The sequence below is a fragment of the Sebastes umbrosus genome, chromosome 20 (assembly GCF_015220745.1).
Source record: "Sebastes umbrosus isolate fSebUmb1 chromosome 20, fSebUmb1.pri, whole genome shotgun sequence".
Taxonomy (NCBI): Eukaryota; Metazoa; Chordata; class Actinopteri; order Perciformes; family Sebastidae; genus Sebastes; species Sebastes umbrosus.
The window spans coordinates 23450728-23470279 of NC_051288.1; the positions used below are offsets into that span (position 1 = coordinate 23450728).

The 19552-nt window shown below is 40.0% G+C and overlaps 1 protein-coding gene across 1 annotated transcript in view; it reads right to left on the reverse strand.

Annotated features, from left to right (window-relative positions):
- LOC119479425 (ankyrin-3-like) overlaps positions 1 to 19552 on the reverse strand; it is a 116390-nt gene that overhangs the window by 33183 nt on the left and 63655 nt on the right. Inside the window, 5 exon segments of the mRNA XM_037755006.1 lie at positions 1697 to 1795; positions 3347 to 3571; positions 6592 to 6698; positions 8958 to 9060; positions 14668 to 14791. Of these exon segments, the coding sequence (XP_037610934.1) occupies positions 1697 to 1795; positions 3347 to 3571; positions 6592 to 6698; positions 8958 to 9060; positions 14668 to 14791 (658 nt within the window).

Below are 19552 nucleotides of genomic sequence, written 5' to 3' on the forward strand. Positions count from 1 at the left end.
TGCTCTAGTCTGAGGACAATTTCCCCTCAGAGTAGAGAGTATAAAACGACAGACAGAGAGGAACTATATTCATTGATCATCCCCTATCAGTGATAAACTCCTACATGAACACACTAGTATTTACTGGCAAAGTTATAGATGAATCCAGGTTGTAAGCAAAAGTACACAAGCCGTCAGAGTTTATAGTCGTGGGAAGAAGTACTCAGACCTCTTATGTAGAAATACTCTGTTACAAGTACAAGTCCAGTTAAAGCTCTTAAGTAAAAGTACCAAAGTATTTGCATCAAAATATACTTAAAAAAAAAAAATTTAAAAGTAAAACTACTCTTTATGTAGAGGGGCCCTTTTCAGAAAAAATCTATATTATGTGATTATAATTAGTGATGCATTAATGTGTACATAATTTTGATGTTGGTAAAGGTGGAGCAAATTTGTATTACTTTATCTGCTGGGTAGCTTGTGAATTGTGTCTTAATCTATAGGACTACATCATCATTTTGTGGGTGATAATATTAAAGAAATTATTAAATAAATGGTGAAAAAAAGTACAATATTTGCCAGAAAAAGGAAATACTCAATTAAAGTATTTTAAAATTATACTTAAGTACAGTATTTGGGTAAATTTACTTTATAAATACATTTTAAGTTACTTTTTAAGTTTTTTTTGCCAAGAAATCTGGCGGAGGCGATGTCACGTGTTTCCGTGCACCAATCACGAATCAGAAGTCAATTGTGCCGTTTGCTTATGTTGCCATGGTGACGCCACTGTCAAAAGAACAACAGCAACTTTGGTTGTTGCTTATTCAGTCACGAATATGAGAATAGAAGTTTTATAAGTGCAGTTAAATATTATAATTTAAATTTTTATGAAGAAAAGCCTGAAGTACTCAGAGAGGAGAAAAGTTATTGTGACAAACTGTCATAATATAATCAAGATTCAAGAGTCTCATACCCGCCGAAACACAGTGTATTTATTGCTTATAATAAGCATAATGAAACAACCCTTCTAAGTTGAGCTGTAGCCCTGCAGTTTCACAGTATGGATCTCAACCAGACTCTTTCTACTACTCTCTCTGGAAATAAATTACACATAAATACTGTGGGATGACATCAAACTGATCTTAAAAGGTGAAATAAAGTAACAGCGGTCATGGGAAGCAGGATGATGCTCGCCTTGAGGAGGGAAAAAGGCTCATGCCCAACAAGCGCAGTCCAAACAGCCAATCAAAACCTTTACTTTCAGTGACATCAAAAGCCAACTGAAAGCTTCTGAAATAAAATAAAATACAATGGTCTCTAAATGAAAGGAACCGTAATGGATTTAAAGTTCTATCGTGTAGTTTTAGGAAGAATTTTTAAATCTGAAATATAAAATAAAAATCCTAATGTCTCTCCCTGAGGCTAAAACAAATCCACTTTGCTGTGGTGGACCCATCATACAACTAACTTTATATAAGTAGTAACTAGTTGTCCTCCCTTCAAAAAGGTTCACTATGTCATTGATTTCTTCCCAAAACTACATGGCAACCATATAGTAGTAATGCTGTGTCCTAACAAATCAACAGAGATGGGTAAAATAATCATATCCATCAGCATGAATCAGCCTCGCTCATGTCGTTTCCTCGGGGGGAGGAGGTGGGAGGAACAGGAGGGAGAGGAGCAGGGAGGAGGGGGGGATGCTATGTTTGGTTCCTACCCAACAAATCTAGTTCCTCTGGGTCCCAGCTGAAGCACTGGACTAACCAGGCTCTCGCCTTCATTAAGGGCTGGCAGCTTTCTGGGAAGATGTAGTTTACTGCGTCCGCAAGATAGTGAAACACACACGCACACCCACGTACAAAACACACTTGCAAAGTCAGTAAAAGCACACTGAGTCGTATCAGTAATAAGATTCATGTCTCTCCTGTCCAGTATGCATCAGTGACATCAGTAACGGCAACTACTCACTCACAATATCAGTCTCTGGTTGGTGAATACACGGTGTATTGTTTGGATCTGATGTTGATGCATTTAGTTGCTAACTGAAAATAAGAATCTAAAGTAGTAATACTGCATTGTAGAAATAGGGCTGTCGCAATAACTGCAATATTGCAGTACCGCACTATTGACAAGCCAACTGCAGGGGATGGCAAGCAACTGCCACAAACTCTATGTTCACATTTTTTCTTTTTTAAATTCTTTGCAAGGGGAGCGCCGCATATTTCACATACTCAACCTTGTGTGGACATTTTTACTTTACGGATATTCCGTATCATAGCAACCAGATGCAACCAAAGCCTCTCAGCTGGTATTACCTCCGTCAAGGCCGAAGGCCTAGGAAGGAGGTTATGTTTTCACCAGCGTTGGTTTGTTTGTTGGTTTGTTTGTTTGTCCGTTACCAGGATCACTACAAAAGTCTGCGGTGGATTTGAATGACATTTTTTGGAGGGGTGGGGTGTGGCACAATGAACAACACATTTGATTTTGGTGGCGATCCGAATCATGATCGGGCTTCGGGATTTTTTTTAAGGATTCCGATCAGCCTGAGCATTAAGACAACAGGGTTTAACACAAGCGCAGTGTAACTGATGACGCGTTGATGACCCCGGCTTCTTCCTTCTTCGAGCAGAGAGACAGAGAGAGAGCGGGTTGTGGGGGAGGCAACAGTGGATTCAGTGTTTTTTCACATTAAACTCAGTGAAATTACCGTTGAGTTCGACCAAAGCACACTCAGTGATTGTTGGAAAGAGTAACGACGACGGTTTAGGTGACTTTTATTTTGTTTCTGTCCAGTTTGAATGAAGTGTTCTATGATGCCCTGCTACGTACAGCTGATCTCAAATTCAGAACCGTCTTTATCAAACATGCAGACGTGTATGCTGCATTTTGTTTTGTGGTATTTACTGTAATTGGACACATTAACAGGTAATCAAAGCCTTTCCGTTCAGTTGAGCCAAATTTTTGAATTTCCGCTGGTTTTGACATTTCCTGACAAAGTTTTAATGAATATAAAACTGAAACATGTCCACATATTTACTTCTTTTTTTCTCCCCACAATTTACACATTTACACAGTGTACATCTGTTAGTGATGTTGCCTTTACTTTGCCAAAGCTGGACTGAATGCTTGAGGGTGAGCACACGGCAACAATTACACTTTAACTGCAAATTAAACGGCAGGTATTCCACCTAAACATGCACATACATTCATTCACACGTTCAAATATAAACGCAGATGGCTGGAGATGGCGATGGCAAGAAGCAGAAGGAAGGAGATGTCAAGTCACCGAACAGAAGTGCAGAAAAATAAGCAATTAAGCAAACGGCGTCAATACTGGCGAGGTTTAAAAAGAAACATCAGGTCTTACCCGAGGAACTGAGCTCCGGCCGGACCGACCTCCACCAGTCGGCTGGCCAGGCCTTCTCCTTCCACCATCGGAGGAGGCGACGCCAGTTTGTGTCTCTTGACCAGCCGACAGGTGATCCTGGTGGGCGCTGTGCACTTCCTGGGCGGGATGATGATGCGCATGCCGTTGTGACGACTTCCTCTCATGGAGCCGCCCCTGGCGTCGACCATGAAGCTGACCAGGAACCTGACGGAGAGCGAAGAAAAGGAAGAGGAGAGGTGGAAGAGACAAAGAGTGATGGGAGACAGTGAAGCAGAGAGTGCAAAGACAAGAACGAAAGAGTAGCATGTTGGGAGATAAAGAGAGGAAAGGATATAGAAAAGGAATGGGATAAGAAATAAAATACACATCAATTTGACATCAGTATTGATGGCGAGAGAAGAGCTTTAGTTGAGGTGAAGTCCCTTCTCATGCTGTGATCTTCAAAACACACACAAAGTGTGAGCCGATTAGAGAAGGGAGATAACGAAATGTAAAGAGTTTTCTGTGTTGGCCATGGCTGCGCTTTAAAAAAGTAAAGTGGTGGTTACAATTAGGAAACACCAACTTCCTCAAACATCCATTTCAAGCAAATGAATATTCTTTAGTTATTTTGTGTGGATGAATTAGCCAAGATGCCAACACAGGAGCCTCAACTGCAACCTGTGTTTGATCCATATTAGAAGGTACACAGTAGTGTGGTCCTGTGTGTAACTCATCACATAACACTCACACACACACACACACATATAGATCCACACCATGCAATTTGGTGAACAAGATGTAATGTTAGTTTATATGCTTTTTGAGGAAATGGTGTACATATAAATGTCATTTTTGCAAGTCTCAAGCGAATGTAAAGATTCGCTCACAGACTATAAAATACATGAACTAACACACATGTTATCTGTAGTTGCAATATATTCATCTTGAACTGAAGACTGTCTTTAACTGATATATAACCGATTAATGACTGTTAATGACCTGAATCTATTTCTAACTGATCGACTGTCACAGAGTTGGAAAATGTAAAAACATTTGGAACCAGCTGTAACTAAAGACAGGGTTTCTGCCAGTGCTTTGTAAGCCGGGGCCTAAGCATTGGGGATTTATGTATTTTTAAGATGTTTTTTAAGCTAAAATGTGTTATTACAAGTAGCAAACTCCTTTAAAGCTTCAGTAGGCAGAAAGTTTTTGGCATCACTGGGCAAAAATCCCATAATAACCTTTTAGCATATTGTAATTCAAGTGCTCTGAGAGAAAACTAGACTTCTGCATTCCTCATGGTTCTGTTTTCAGGCTTTAAAATGCTGCCGGGTCACAAACTTTCTCATTTTACAGCTAAACCGTGCACAACAAGATGTTTCTGAAAACATTTGAGGCGACAAATAGGCATTACAGTAACAGAATATTGATTCATATTTGATCAACGCTGCCTAGTTTGACCGTTTGGTCGGAGTTCGCGAGTGAAAAGTAACAACTTTTCTGGCGGAAACACTGAAAGATTAAGTCTACATCAGTCAAACACAAACTCATTCAGATCAGTTTAGAGACTCACAAAGATTTCCTCCAAACAAAAAGGAAAGGTAAAAAAATCCAAGTCTGTAACAACACAGTTCATGTGTGAGGAGGAGAACAAACACAGATGTTATGAGTGAACAGAGAGGGGAGGGTGTGATGTCACCAGGGAAAAAACGGCAAGTAACAACAAACAAGGAAGGAGGTGGTGATAAAAAGAGGGCAACCAATCACAGTCAATCACCTGCTGTCGTACTGCGGGAGCGGAGAGGAAAAACTGCAAGATGGACGACAAAGCAACGCAGGAGTGACAGGTCAACAACAGAGCTTTGTCATTGGAAACACCACTGAGAAGACGATTAACAAGGAGTCCTTTAAAGGTTCCACATTTTGGGAGAGACGCTTATTCGCTTTCTGGCGGAGAGTTAGATGAGGAGTTGATGCCAATCTCATGTCTGTCTGTTAAACCCATAGACTGTAGTATATATGAAGTGGACGTCATCTTGTTTTTTTGCAACCAGAAGTGACACGAGAGGGTGGAGCTAAGTTCAACCGAACACTGAATAAGACATTTTTAGGTGACCGTAAAGGTTATAATTAACTTTGATGAACTGAAAACACACTGTGAAAGGGTTAAAGTTCACGGACAACACCCAGACCGGACAACGCCGTGGTACCGACCTGTCAAACACAAGGTAGCCACGCCCTAAAGCATCCCCTGCTTTATGGTCTATTTGACTCTAAATAGAATCATAATGTACTAAATGAACATCATGCTGTATTGAAGAAGACTTGAAACTAGCGATTGAGACCATAAACTCATGTTTACAATGTTTACTGAGGTAATAAATCAAGTGAGAAGTAGGCTCATTTCCTCATAGACTTCTATACAATCAGACTTCTTTTTGCAACCAGAGGAGTCGCCCCCTGCTGGCTGTTAGAAAGAATGCAAGTTTAAGGCACTTCAGCATTGGCTTCACTTTTCAGACCTGGAGGTTGCCTCCTGATTAAATATAAGGCCACAGTCAGCAGCTGTTATCTTAGCACCAAAACAGGAATTGTTGTTTGTACTTTAGAGGTGTCGGTAGGCAGATTTTAGCAAGGCTAGCTGTTTCCCCCCGTCTCCAGTCTTTGTGCTAAGCTAAGCTAACCATCTCTTAGCTGTAGCTTCACTTTTTTTCATCATCTTATTTACCGGACAGCTATGAGAGGGATATCAATCTTCTTATCTAACGCTCCGCCAGAAAACGAGTTAGTGTATTTCCAACAATGTCAAACTTTTGCTTTAAATTACAGCTCCTTCATTTCCACAGTTCACAGGTGGATCTGCTGCTGCGAGGCCAATGATTAACCCTTTTGCATTATCAGGCGAGCAATGCTCAGATTTTTTGGATTTGGTTAGACAGAGAAACTAGAGCCAAGTCTCATCAGTTTCTGTTTTTACAAGTTTGGTACCGTGTTATTTATACAGTAATTACGGAAATGAGGGAAGTGCAACTTTTGCTAACAGATTAGCTTTAAAATCACCAACAGACAATCAGAGAGGGTGAAGAGAAACCGCTGCAGGTATAGGAGCCGTTTTCTCGAGGGGGAAGAAAATGAGAAGGGAAGACAGACAGATAATATAATAAACAGGGAGGTGGAAACAAAGACAAGCACACGTGTCTTGTGTCCTTCTTTAACCACTCATCCGTTCAAGACGTGCTTACCCGGAGTGTATCGGTGAGGAGACGAGGTTGACGTTATCCAGTGCGTCTGCGGTCCAGCTGTATCTCCTCAGAGAGTCGTTGTCAAAGTCTTTAGCCACCGCCAAATGCTGCGGAGGAGACGACAAGGTCATTGTAATGCATGAGAGTGTGTGCATCTTCAGTATAGTGAAGAAATCAGATCATAATGTACAGCTTTCTGTCATGAAGTCATGCATTTAAATAACCATGAGAAAAAATGAAGCCTGTGTTGGTGAGGTCTTATAGAGGATTTATAGAAATCTTTCTCTAACAAGAAAATCTAAAGTGTGGCAATAAAAAGTTCCTATAATTTCCTGATGGCTGAAATTTATCATCCAATATGAGAACAGACGAGTACCGCCACATAAATCTGCTGAGGGCTCGCTATGTTTCCCTTTAAGGGCCAGCAGTGAGCTATGATATAACAAGATGACACCTCCTCTGGGGAAGGACTACTAGTACAACTCGCAGGATTTATGGCTGAGTCATAAAATGATTTCCACACATGGGAGACTTTGGCAGCTGTTATTAAAAAAAAAGAAAATCTGGAGCTTTCAGTAAGACACCAGCATTTTAAAAACCTTATCTAGACATCCAGTAAACAGAATAATACACTTTTAACTGAAAAATCACTGTTTTACGGAGGGTAACAACGACAGAAACCAACATCAGAACCGTTAATGAGAACAAAACCCCATAAAACCCGACACTGTATGAAGTGTTGTGAAATAAAATCTTACTCTTAATCAATCCCACAATAAATATGGAAGGAATCCAATTTGGATGTGGTAGCAGAGTGGTATCATAGTGTCTAATTATTCATCACCAACACATAGATAAAAGAATAGACAGTCCACTTTAACACAATGAAGAGAAAATGGTGAATATATACATGCTATAAGATGAGCTGTGCATGGAAACAACTGAACATAACTGATGATGGCATAACTGAACAAAATAATATCATACTAAGTATAACAAATGGTAATACAGTCTGAATGACATACTGTCACATGCACTTGAGCGTCTACCTTATTGTGTTTCTCTACAATGAAAGACCTTTCCTTACAGAGCATCTGGAGCAGCGTGAGAGGAGACGAGCTGTTATTTAGCAGCTGTTACATTCACACATCGTATCATCATGTTACTCTTCAAACTACTGCATTAAATACTGCATTGTGCGTCTCACTGTAGTAGCATCATCTGTCACACATTTACAGGCAAAAATAGCATTAGAGCATCTTCATGACTCCAGGTCTGTCTCATTTCTTTTAAACTGAAAATGATTCAACATCTTCATTCTCAGAGGCTTTCGTGGTCGAGCATAAAGGGGCGCTCCAATGATTTTACATATGAAGCTTAATTCATTAGTCACTGTTAGTACCAGTGTACTGTTAGTGTTACCAGTTTCCACCCGATTGGGCTACTTTTGATTAAGTTCGGCTGGGGAAAATAGCTTTGGACTTGATGAAATTGATGAAAGCTGTCATTTTATGGTTAAAAAACACAGACACAAAATACATATAATAAGTATTTGGTTGTCTGATTGCCCTATTTGTGGGTTGCAATAGCCTATTTAACATTTCATCTTTGGTTATTTGTACCCGTTTAACATTGTTGCATGGAGAAGTTTGACATATTTTATTAAATTTAAAAAACATGTTTATACTCCAAAAAATAAGTTTATATGTTTTTGTATCAGCAACAAAACTCAAGTATCATTTTAGCAATGCCATTGTAAATTTAAATAAACAATAGTTGATCTTGTTTTGTGCTTCTATTGCTGGGCACATTTTCTAGTTTTTAAGGAACTACCATCACTACCTAAACAAGAGGCTTCAGCCAAACCTTCAATTTGAATCATGAACTGATACTAATGAGAAGATGAGGAGAAATTCATTTCAATCATGATGCTTATAAACACGTTTCTAGCAAAAATAATCTTTCATTTAATAAAACTCTGATTCACAAGGAGGTACAAGTTTACTGATGTCAGACCTGCTGGTGAAAGAGTCGTGTTGTCTTGTTGCTTGTGGGATTTTTCTTCAATAACTGAATTTCCACTTTACTTTAAAAGCCATTTTGCTGCACCCTTAAAAAAAGTGGGCCATCACAATAATCCCTCTTAGATAGCAGCACTAACCGCTAATCTCATTTCCTCTTTCAGTGAAATGTAACGGGAAGGTCGTCTTTATGTCAACACCAACTCAGGTGTAAGAGGATTGGTGGACAGCCTGGCAGAGCACCAAGACAGCTTGGCACATTTGGAGACAGAACTGCGTCTCTCGTTAAATTAAAGACTTGTGGATTACTGACGGAGAGAGAGAAAAGAAACACCTAGTACGTACCATCTCCTTATTGGGCGCCAGCATCTCCTCTATCATCATGCTGTCCCGCGTGAACGAGCTCCGGTTCAGCGTGTTGGACCTATCAGAACTGAAGGAACGCAGGCTTGGTGTGGTTGCCGTAGGATTACCAAGACAACAGTCACAATGATGGAGAGGTGAGGAGGAGGAGGAGGAGGAGTTGGAGGGGTGTAAGGGGGGGGTATGAAAGTGAACAGAAAAAAACAAACATAAACACATTAAATGCATGCAGCTTCCAGGAACCTGACTGTATGCCACCAGTGACAACAACAACAACCACAAGGAAAGAAAGGACGCTCTTCAAGAGGGAATTCAAGTGTTTCCAAAACACCAGAGCTAGAGAGAAGTGGCTGAGTGTGCAAAGGATACTAATGTGTCCGAGGCAACAAAAACCATCAAACTAAACTCTGTAGAAACACAGATGCAAATGCTGATTTTCCAAATAAAATACATCTTGAATGGTGAATGTGCAAAAAAAAAAAAAAGTAGTTCCTTTTTTAGCCTCTTCAGTCTTATTGACTGGGCTATTCACACCATGCCAACACACAATTTGAATGCCCTAAAAGCCTGAGGGAAGCAGATGAAGCAGATTACTATATGATGGACAATGGACACAGTAGGACAGGAAGCTGGTATTGACAGTCATGATGAAAAATAAGCTGCAGTATTATTTTTTTTTCTCTCATATTAAAGTGTAAATTGGTCAAAAGTTTACATTTCTGTCCCAATACATTTGCCAGTGATGGTACGGTGTGATGTTGTTTGCTTCAGAGACTTTTATGAGGCAAATAAAAAGCATTCCTGAGCAATGACATGTGATGAATGTTTGCCTGCAACGCCTCAACCGCAATTACAACAGCGCTACTCACTCTACGCAAGTAAACCGATGTATTAATGAACTAATTAGGCCGTACAAAAACACACAACAACTCTAATGCTGAGATGACAAAGCTATGGAAGCAGAGAAAGACCGTGGCTGCAATTTTTTTATTTTTTTTTAATCTGACGATTGCAAAAGTATTTCGCTTTCTCTGGATAATAAAGTAATTTCCTTGTGATAAAAGGGTTATTATCTCGAGAAAACAAAAGATTAGGTTTTCAAGATAACGACATAATAAACCCGTTATCTTGTTAGCGTGAGATAACGAAATTATTTTATCATGTCACTCAAATCTGTCTTCCTTATTTAAGGACAAGACTATAACTGAATCTTCACAGAAGAATGTAACTCTGTGATTCTGCTTTTATTGTTAACGTAGAAGAAAAGCAGATTTAATTATTATTATGGAAGATTTAAAATGCTTAAATTAAAATATCAGCTTCCATCAGCTAATGTCAGCGATGATAACCTCCACCCATGGTCCCATCCCCGAGCTGTGATTGACAGTTTGTTTTTTATTTTGTGTTTCAATTTCAAATCTAATCTAATCATGAACTAATGACAGTGCTTTTATTATTTAGTATTGGCAGGTCTATGCTGATCTCTCTCTCTCTCTCTCTCTGCAATACACCTCTTCACTTTATCGGCATTTACGTTTATTCAATTAATTCAGTTATTAAAGACAAAAAGCTAAATAATTGTCTTTTTAACATGTGTTTTTCATTTAATTATAGCACAGTAAATGCATATAACAACTTTGTTTGTTTGTTTGATTTGTTTTAATTTAGGCATTTTAAATCTTCCATAAATTATCCCGTGATAAGGAGATAAAAAATAGCGCTCTTGGCTTCTATGTCAGGAAAAGATACAATACAAATGATATTTAGAAGTAATAGTTGTAATCTAACAAATGTCTTTGTAATACATCTACTCAATTACAAATTCAGGCTTGTGTTGTACATCTATTAAATAAATAAATGAATGAATAAATAAATAAAAATAATTAGCAGCACAAAATTGAATTAATTTATAATACATTTTAAATTAAAAAATATAAAATATAATATGTAAACATTTAAATATAATATAATCCGTTGTTGCCAAAACATAAAATTCAATCCAGCTTTTTTTTTTTCTAAAGAAATATAAATTAATTTCTTAAAGTCATTAAAGCGTTTTTTATGTACATTTTATATGAAATGTACATATCTTTCTGAAGAGCAACAGTGCTTGACAGCATTTTCCATTACATGACACTAAACTGATGAAGGCAACAGCTTTTGCCCACAGATACATCAGTTCAGGTCCCTGGAAGCTCGATGAAGGAAAACTCCACACAGAAAACCAAAATGATGCAAAGCTCTACCTTTATGGCTGACCCACAAAGACTCAGGCATCAATGATACAGAAACCGCAGTCAAAACACAAAAGCAAACACAACTATTCTCTTACAAGCAGCGAACAGAAGATAAGATCACACCACAGTACATAACACACTGCCTGATGTCAGTAAAAACATAAAAAAAACTGGTAAAAAAATCATTACGTTAGTAGTCAAACATACACAGTAAATATGTATTACACTGGACCACAGGGTAGCCTCGAGTCTGGGGGTGTCAGGGGAGGGAAAGGGGTGAAATGGGAGGGTTGGGGGAGGTGTAGGGGGGGGGGCTCGTCATGCCTTCAGTCTTACCTGACTTTGGGACTAACATTAAGAACGCACATGAGGAGAGAATAAAAGATCATGAACAAACGGAGGAGTGGAGAGAGAGATGCAGAGAGGAGAAAAGCCAGGTTGGTAGAATGATGCCGGATGCTGACTGACTCACTGACTGACGGACTGACTGAAACTTATATGCAAATGTACAATTGACCACTAATTCACTTATAAACTCCTACTTTTCAGACTAAAATCAGAGCAGCTTCATCTCAGTGTCCCCACATGTATACTAATTTCAAAGATTTATTACAGAGTTGTGAGGAGGGAGGAGTTATTTCAGGTGTCCAGGGTTCCAGATGTAAAAGTCTCCTTCAAATTTCTGCATAGATAATGTCACTGTATGTGACATTATGGACACTTCCCAGGCTCGCATTGGTATGAAACTCTTGGTTGAATCATCAGAACAAATGATGAGCAACTGCATTAAAACACATCTGGTTATTCGCTAAAAACTCAAAAGGTACACGCAGGAATTTAAATCTACATTCAATTGATTGTTTTTGGCTGCAGTGGACGTATTAATACTTATTAATATTATATTCAATTTCTGCCAATAGATCCCCCTAAAAGCTACACGCTGTTCTTTTAAGGTGAAAAGTGAACTACGACTCCCGAGGAGCATTTCAGTAAGAGATATCCAGTCACAGAGCTTAAAATGATATTGCTTGTGCTGCTAATGTCAAACTGAGTTCAAGATTACACTCAATAAATTCAGCATCCATGGAAATGGTCTCCATTAACTGCATCTCTTATTCATGCCTCTGGCAAATTAAGAAGAAACTAATGGCCAAAACATAAACCTCTCGTATCATTAAGTTTTCCAGGAGACTCTTGTGGTTCTATGTTGAGGAACATTGAGGATATCATTAAAATAAAACCTTAAAACCTTATTTTACAGTGGGATAAAACTACCTCTGGACCAAATAGCTCTTGCCACGTCACAACTTTATATTGGGTATGCATCGTTTGCTTTTTGTGATGTTCAATAATGACTGAAAAAACACAACAACATATATGACGTGAACTTTCTTTCAGCTCACTAATAGTGACTTCTGTAGATAATTCACTTCCTAAATTGACTGAACTGGAAGAGATTTGAACCCATTCCTACAGCGGACCAGCAAATGTGTTAAACTAATTCACACTAACACATAAACACACATCCCACCCCACTCAAACAGTGTGTGTTGATGTAACCCGGGGCTCAAGGCCATGAATCGAACATGTTTCTAATTTCCTGTGGCTCAGTGTCCGTGTGTGTCACTGCTCAGATATTCAATAACCCCTCCCTAACCCTCCTCAGAGGACTACGCAAGTCCGTCAATATTATTTGTGTGAACAAAAAAGTTCAACAGCCAGAAAAAGCGAACTATGACCTCCCACTGGTGAGAGGAAATATGTATGTCGGGGGGGTCAGAATAATGTAAAGCTTCACTGACATCTCACTTCTCCTGGAGAATTAATTTAAAAAAGACTTTATCTTTGATACGATATTACTCATAAGCTGGAAACAGCTTCATTAAGCTTTGAAACAGACTCTTCAGCACGTCTAAACTTCCGTGTATCCATCAAATTAATTGCGATACCTTGGTGTAATTACCATAAACAAAGGAGACCATGGTGGAAATGTCTACCACATGCCTGCAATAAAAAAAGACAATTTCCATAAACCCTGTCGCTTCCTGTCTTAGATTGCACTTTGCTTCTTTGGTAAAACGTTTCCTCTCTTTTGCCAGTTTCCTGTTTTGAACTGCACCATGAGTGATTATCTTTACACCATTTTAATGAGGAATCCTACAACCACCTGATCTGTGTTTTAGTGGCACAGTGAAAGTCATCTTTGTTAAATATGTGGTTGTAGAAGCTTGGTTTCACGTGGAGGATCACTGAAAGAAGGAATAAAAGAAGACGACAGCGGCCTCCAGCGACCGTAGTAACGAGCAGAAGTCAGCCGCTGTAGTATAGCCAGAGTGAAACTCCATATAGGGGCGATGGATGGGACACAAAACACAGGACTTTCACCCCCAGGGAGTTTGCATCCTGTGCGAAACCAACAACGTCAATCGTATTTGTGTTCACAATCTTAAGTTTCACCACTGAAACAGTTATTTTAAGTCAAAACACAATCTTTTTCCTTAAACTTAACTATTTGGTTTTGTTGCCTAAACCTAAAGAAGCTGTTTTGTTTGTGTTCAAAACACAATGTTTCATTCACTTTCGTTCAATGTGTTGCTTTAATGTTTTCGCTTTCACTTTTACAACGTAGTAGGCCCATACAGACCCACATCTACAGTATGAGGCTTATAAGGCACGTTTAATGAGCTGATCACAGTCAAATTGCGGGACTATTTGCTACTGTAGCTAGCGAGATAACCACTGACAATAAGTTCATGCAGTTTATTCAACAGACATATAAACCCAACCGGTCGTGGCAGATGGCCGCCGGCCCAAAGCCTGGTTCTACTCTACTGTAGATTTCTATCGGCTAAACAGGGAGTTTTTCCTGGCCACAGCGCATACCAATGCAATGCTCTTGGGGGATCTCTTGTTGGGTCTATAAACTATAGAGTACGGTCTAGACCTGCTCTACATAAAAAACGTCTCGAGATAACTTCTGTTAGGATTTGACGCTATCTAAAAATAAATTGAATTGAATTGAACATATCTGTATTATCGACTCCTGGTCTTATGACTGTCTTCAAACCAGTCCTATTTTGTGGAGCCGTTTATACTCCATCAGAGGTTAGAAAGTTGATGGTGTAACACAGCTAACAAGCTACAATAGCTTCCTCCATATTGGACTCTTCGGCTCTCTGTTCCCTACAACTGTCAAGATGGTTTTCTGTTGGTCAACGGTGTGAATTTTGCGTCAAAGTTCACCGACGCTGAACCCTGCCAGCCATTAGCATGAGCTTTTTTTGTGAAATTTGAAATGCCCATGTGACCGGGCCTTTACACATCAACAACATCAACAATCTTCTCATTTTGTGACAAATATAATTGAACGTCATAACGATTAATAACAAAATGCTTCATTTACCTTTGCAAGCTTGATTATCAACAGGGGGGTATAGTGTCATGGTGGGTCTTACCTCTGTGATCGAGCACCGACGCTGAAGCCCATGTAGCCCTCCTGAGGGAGCGAGTCGTCCCCCAGCTCCCGCAGGTCCTGGGGGGCCAGATATTTGTCCGTGTCCCCCGTCATTGCATCGTCACCTGCAGGTTGAAAACACACAGGGCCCGAAGAAAGGTTAGAAATCCATCTTTTTTTGCTTCTCTCTCGTGTGTGACCAGTTCTTAGAGGAAACTGAGAGAATGAATGAGTAAAACACACTGATTCATCTGAGATCCTCAACATTTAGCTGAGGCAGACAGACCAGATTTACCAGGTTGCTGTTTGATTCTATAAATCTGATTCTTGTCATTGTCATCCGTGCAGAACAGAGTAGCTCTTTTAGACAGACAGATCAATGCAGCCTCTGCCCAGAGGCTGTTTTCCAGTTCAGCTGTAGTCCAACAAACACACGCAAACAAAAAGTCTTTGCTGTCACTAAAGGCTTTTTGTCTCAGTCCCCCAGATGACAAAACAAAAAAATGTTAACAGTAAAGCTTGCAAACAACAAACAGTGCTGCTGTCAGTAACTTTTAAGGTTTAGTGAGCCAACAGTAATAGCAGCAGTCTAACAGCTTCATATCTAAATAAAGTGGTCACAGATTCATGTAAATGATGTTCAGAAGTCATCACAGCAAACAACATCATTCACGGTTCAAAATAAAGACATACGTTACAGGCCTAGCAGGAAAGCAGCAAGCAGCATGTTATTCCCCCCTCAGAGTTACTGTAGATCCGATGATCCTACTGATGAACCGGTGACCGCGAAGTTGAAAGAGAGAGATGGCAGGAGAGGAGGAGTTAAAGAGGGGAGCAAGTGCATGCAGGCGGAGACACGAAAAAGAGAAAGAAAAGGAGGGCATTCCAGCAACCACAAAGCACCGGAGACCCCCGCCTCACCCTCCTGTCCCCTCGTCCCCCTGCTGCTACAGCACCTCCTCCCCCACCGCTCCCGAAACTTTCTCCCTCACACACTTTACACACACAGACCCCCATCTGGCGACATTCCAGCCCATTCTCCGGGTTTCATTTCAGCCTCCAAAGCTCCGAGCCACAACTCACCTCCTGCTTTAAAGCACTTCATTCAGTCACAAGTCCAGTCTGCAGGATTTGCACCCTGAACTAACTTTTCCTTCGACTCCCTTCAACTCTCTCTCTCTCTCTCTCTCTCCTCACACTGTCTTTCACAGCCCGGCGCTCACACAAACAGATCGGCTTTCTCCCGCCTACCCACCCTGCTACAGGATTATCCACTGTGTGTGTGCATGTGTGTGTGTGTGTGTGTGTGGGACAGACACCTAGAGCTCACTGCAGGACAGAAATAGTAAGTGGGTGTGTGACTCAGTTAGTTGTCTAACATCTAAACTGTACCGGTATGCAGCGTCTTTAGGAGTACGTACAGAACGGTACACGCCCCCACTGCTCTCCTCAACTCTTTTATTTATTCATCTTTATATTTTGTGGCTTGTTTTGTTTATATATTGTCTTGTCTGTCTGCTTGTTTCTCTCTCTATCTGCTAAATAGCACAAATTCCTTGCTGTCAATAGAGAAGGTGAAGCCCCGCCCCTTGGACAACCATTGGACCTTATTTTGGAAGAAATATATGAACGGTAGTCAGAGACAAACATTTTTTTGGAAGCAAATATGATTTAAAAAAAGTTATTTTTTATAAAACGGTCGCTATATCCTGACAGTAGTACATGAAACAGGTATCCTGAAAAAAATCCTATGTCCTCTGTGTCCTCCGGTGGTTCTAACGGCATCTGCAAGATTTCACAGACCGGAGGAAAACAAGCAGTAAGAGCTGATCTGAGGTCTGCTGTCCAGCTGCCGTCTATGAGAGCCGGCTGTCAATCAATCGCGATCTCCGACCAAACAGTCAAACTAGGCAGCGCTGATCAAATTTGAATCAATATTATGTTACGTTAATGCCTATTTCTCTCCTCAGATGTTTCCAGAATCATCTTGTAGTGCATGGTTTAGCTGTAAAATGAGAAAGTTTGTGACGCTGCCGCCATTGTGGAATCTGGTGAAGGAACGCCAAGTTCCAGTCACATGACCGGAGCTCAGCCAATAGGAACGCTCTCTCTCTGAAATGACCTGTGATTGGTCAAAGTCTAGGGGCTAGATTTTCTAAAGCCTGTAAACAGAGCCATGAGGAGGTGCAGAAGTCTAGTTATCTCTCAGAACACTTGAATTACAATATACTGAAAGGTTATTATGGAATTGTTGCCCAATGATGCCAAAAATATACTGCTTACTGAAGCTTTAATCACACATATGATGTTTGTCAATTTAAAGGCATAAAGTGTTTGTTGTAAAACTGTTGAAGTATAAGACAGTGAAAATATGTAATTAGAAAGAAGAACACACCCACATTTTTTTGCAAAATTATGCCAAAAACATTCTGCCTACCGCAGGTTTAAGTCCAACTCGAGTCCAAATGTAAACCATCAATAGAGGATTATTTTAGTGACAGTATACTGATCAGTTTCCATTTGACAAATATAGGTTGCCTTCTTTTTAACAGTCCTGCTTCTGTGTTTTTAAATAGCAACTGTGTTATATTTAGAAAATGAAATGTCAAAGCCAAAGACAGGCATGAAAGCGTACAACGGATTTTTGGATCTTCGCCTTGAAGCAACACTGGAAACATATGATTAAGCACCAGATCAATTATTGGAACAAGGAGACAACTTGGCATCAAATATGAGCCAACATGTGGTAAATAAGTTATTGCCTTATAAATAGTGAAGTTATCTCATGCTTCAGATTTATTTTATCCTCGCTGATCGCATATTAATTAACTTTACAACCCTGGAAAAACTCGTTGGAACGACCACAACAGTTTATAAAAGACTGCGAAGGGTTTGTGGGCCGTCCTGATTTAGATCAGGGACTGTGTGTGTGTTATTAGAGATGTTAATCATTGCTGTTACTCAGCTGGTATGTGAGCTTGTGTGTGTGCGTGCTTAGAGTTACACTTCATATATTTTTAGATCAGAAATTAAAGATGGCCACTCTACAAGCAAAACAACAACTCACACAAAGTCAGTGTGAGAGCAAACAAGCACATAAATATACAAGTTTAGTTGCTTCAGTTTAGCTGCAGCACTTCAGACGGGTTATTGGAGTTAGTTACAGCGACGTCACCGTTTTTTTTGACTTACAGGAATAGCTGATGCAGATATTTCCAACATCCATGTCTGTTCAAATGAAGCAGAAATACACCTTCAACCATGTTTTCAACCCTTTGGAACATCTGGAGTAGTTTTGTAATCGTGTATGTAGGAATATTAGAGACAGAGACGGCAGTTTTTTAGGGTTCAAACCCTGAAGGGGTAGAACCGTATATAAAGATGGACGACATGACAGCTCCCCAAAAGTGAAGCAAGAACATCTGGATCGCCCCCTGGTGGATGGCTGCAGTATAGGTCATAAAGCCCACTTCCTCCGTGTTAGCGAATGGGACATAGGCCAAATTAAAAAGTCAAAGTTCACGTCAGATAACCTTTTCCCTAAGATGGTTTCTGTCACTTTAGGCAGTTCTTATCACGCTGATGTTTGTTCAATTAAAGGCAGGGTTGACGATGTTCTCCATTAGGCACTATCTGTTATATTGGTTGAAATGGTCTTTACACCCCGACAGCGATCCATTACTGATGAGCTCTGAAAAAGGACCGGAGGAGGCGTCATCTGTAGCTGCTGTAATCCTGTAAAAACGTCTACCAATCACTGCCTCGCGGTCCGCTTGGAAAGAACCAATCAGATGCCTCCCTGCTTGTACTCTAACCTTGGCGTCGCCGCCACGCCAAGCTATTGAATTGAAAAATATCAATATATCAATTTCTAGTTTTTTTTCCTCCCCCAATCTCATTAGGAGCGAGTCAGTAAAAAGTTCAAGTTCAGCCGCTTTTTAGCCACACTAGAGATACACAAAGTAAACACACTCACTCACACACCAGCAGCAGCTGACACCGTGTGTTTGCTTTGGCCCGAATGTGTGAAACCACAATGGAAGCGTCACTGATGAGCCCTCCGTAGACAAAGGATCGAGTGTGTGTGTGTGTGTATATGTGTGCCGTCCCCTCCACGGCGTGAAAGAAAATCTGTCACACACTCCGCAACGCCATATGCAGACAGTTGGCATGGCAACCAGGAGAAAAAAAGGCATATTCGCTGCATTTTGACGCATGAAAATACTGGAGGCTTTACAACAACACAGCGTGAGAGAGTGGAAGCGGGAAGCAGCAGCTATGTATGTAATCGCACACTGAACCTTTATGAGAACACATTTCCATCATGGTACTTTACTACTTTTAATTAAATAAAGCACATATAAATCTTAACACCAAAGACAAATCAGAGATTGGAAATGATAAGAGGAGGGCTGACGTACAGAAAGAGGTATGGAAGAAGAAGTGAAGATTTAAAGAAGAAAATAAAATGAAGATGAAAAATACCTTCTTCCACATCAGATATATAGTCCTCTGTGATCATTTCGGGGACATTGGCTTTACAGACTGTGATTGGGATGGAGGAGAGGGTTAAAATATGGAGAAATCATATCCATAACAAAATTAAAAGGCAAAGAAAGACAAAGTGAATCCTGTACATGTTTGAAAATAAAGGTTTAAATCATGACTGTAGCTAAAATGTCAAATGATGAAATATAATGGAAGAAGTTAATGATGGAAAGTATATATCTGTTACACCTGAATACACGGCAACTACAACAAAATAACTGTTTTTTCCATAACAACAGTGGGGAAATTTGGCAGCCAAGGGGGGACCAGAACTGGGATCTACTCCAGCCCGAAAGCCAAATATGACTCAACCTGAGATTTTATAGTTTTTGGCCGCC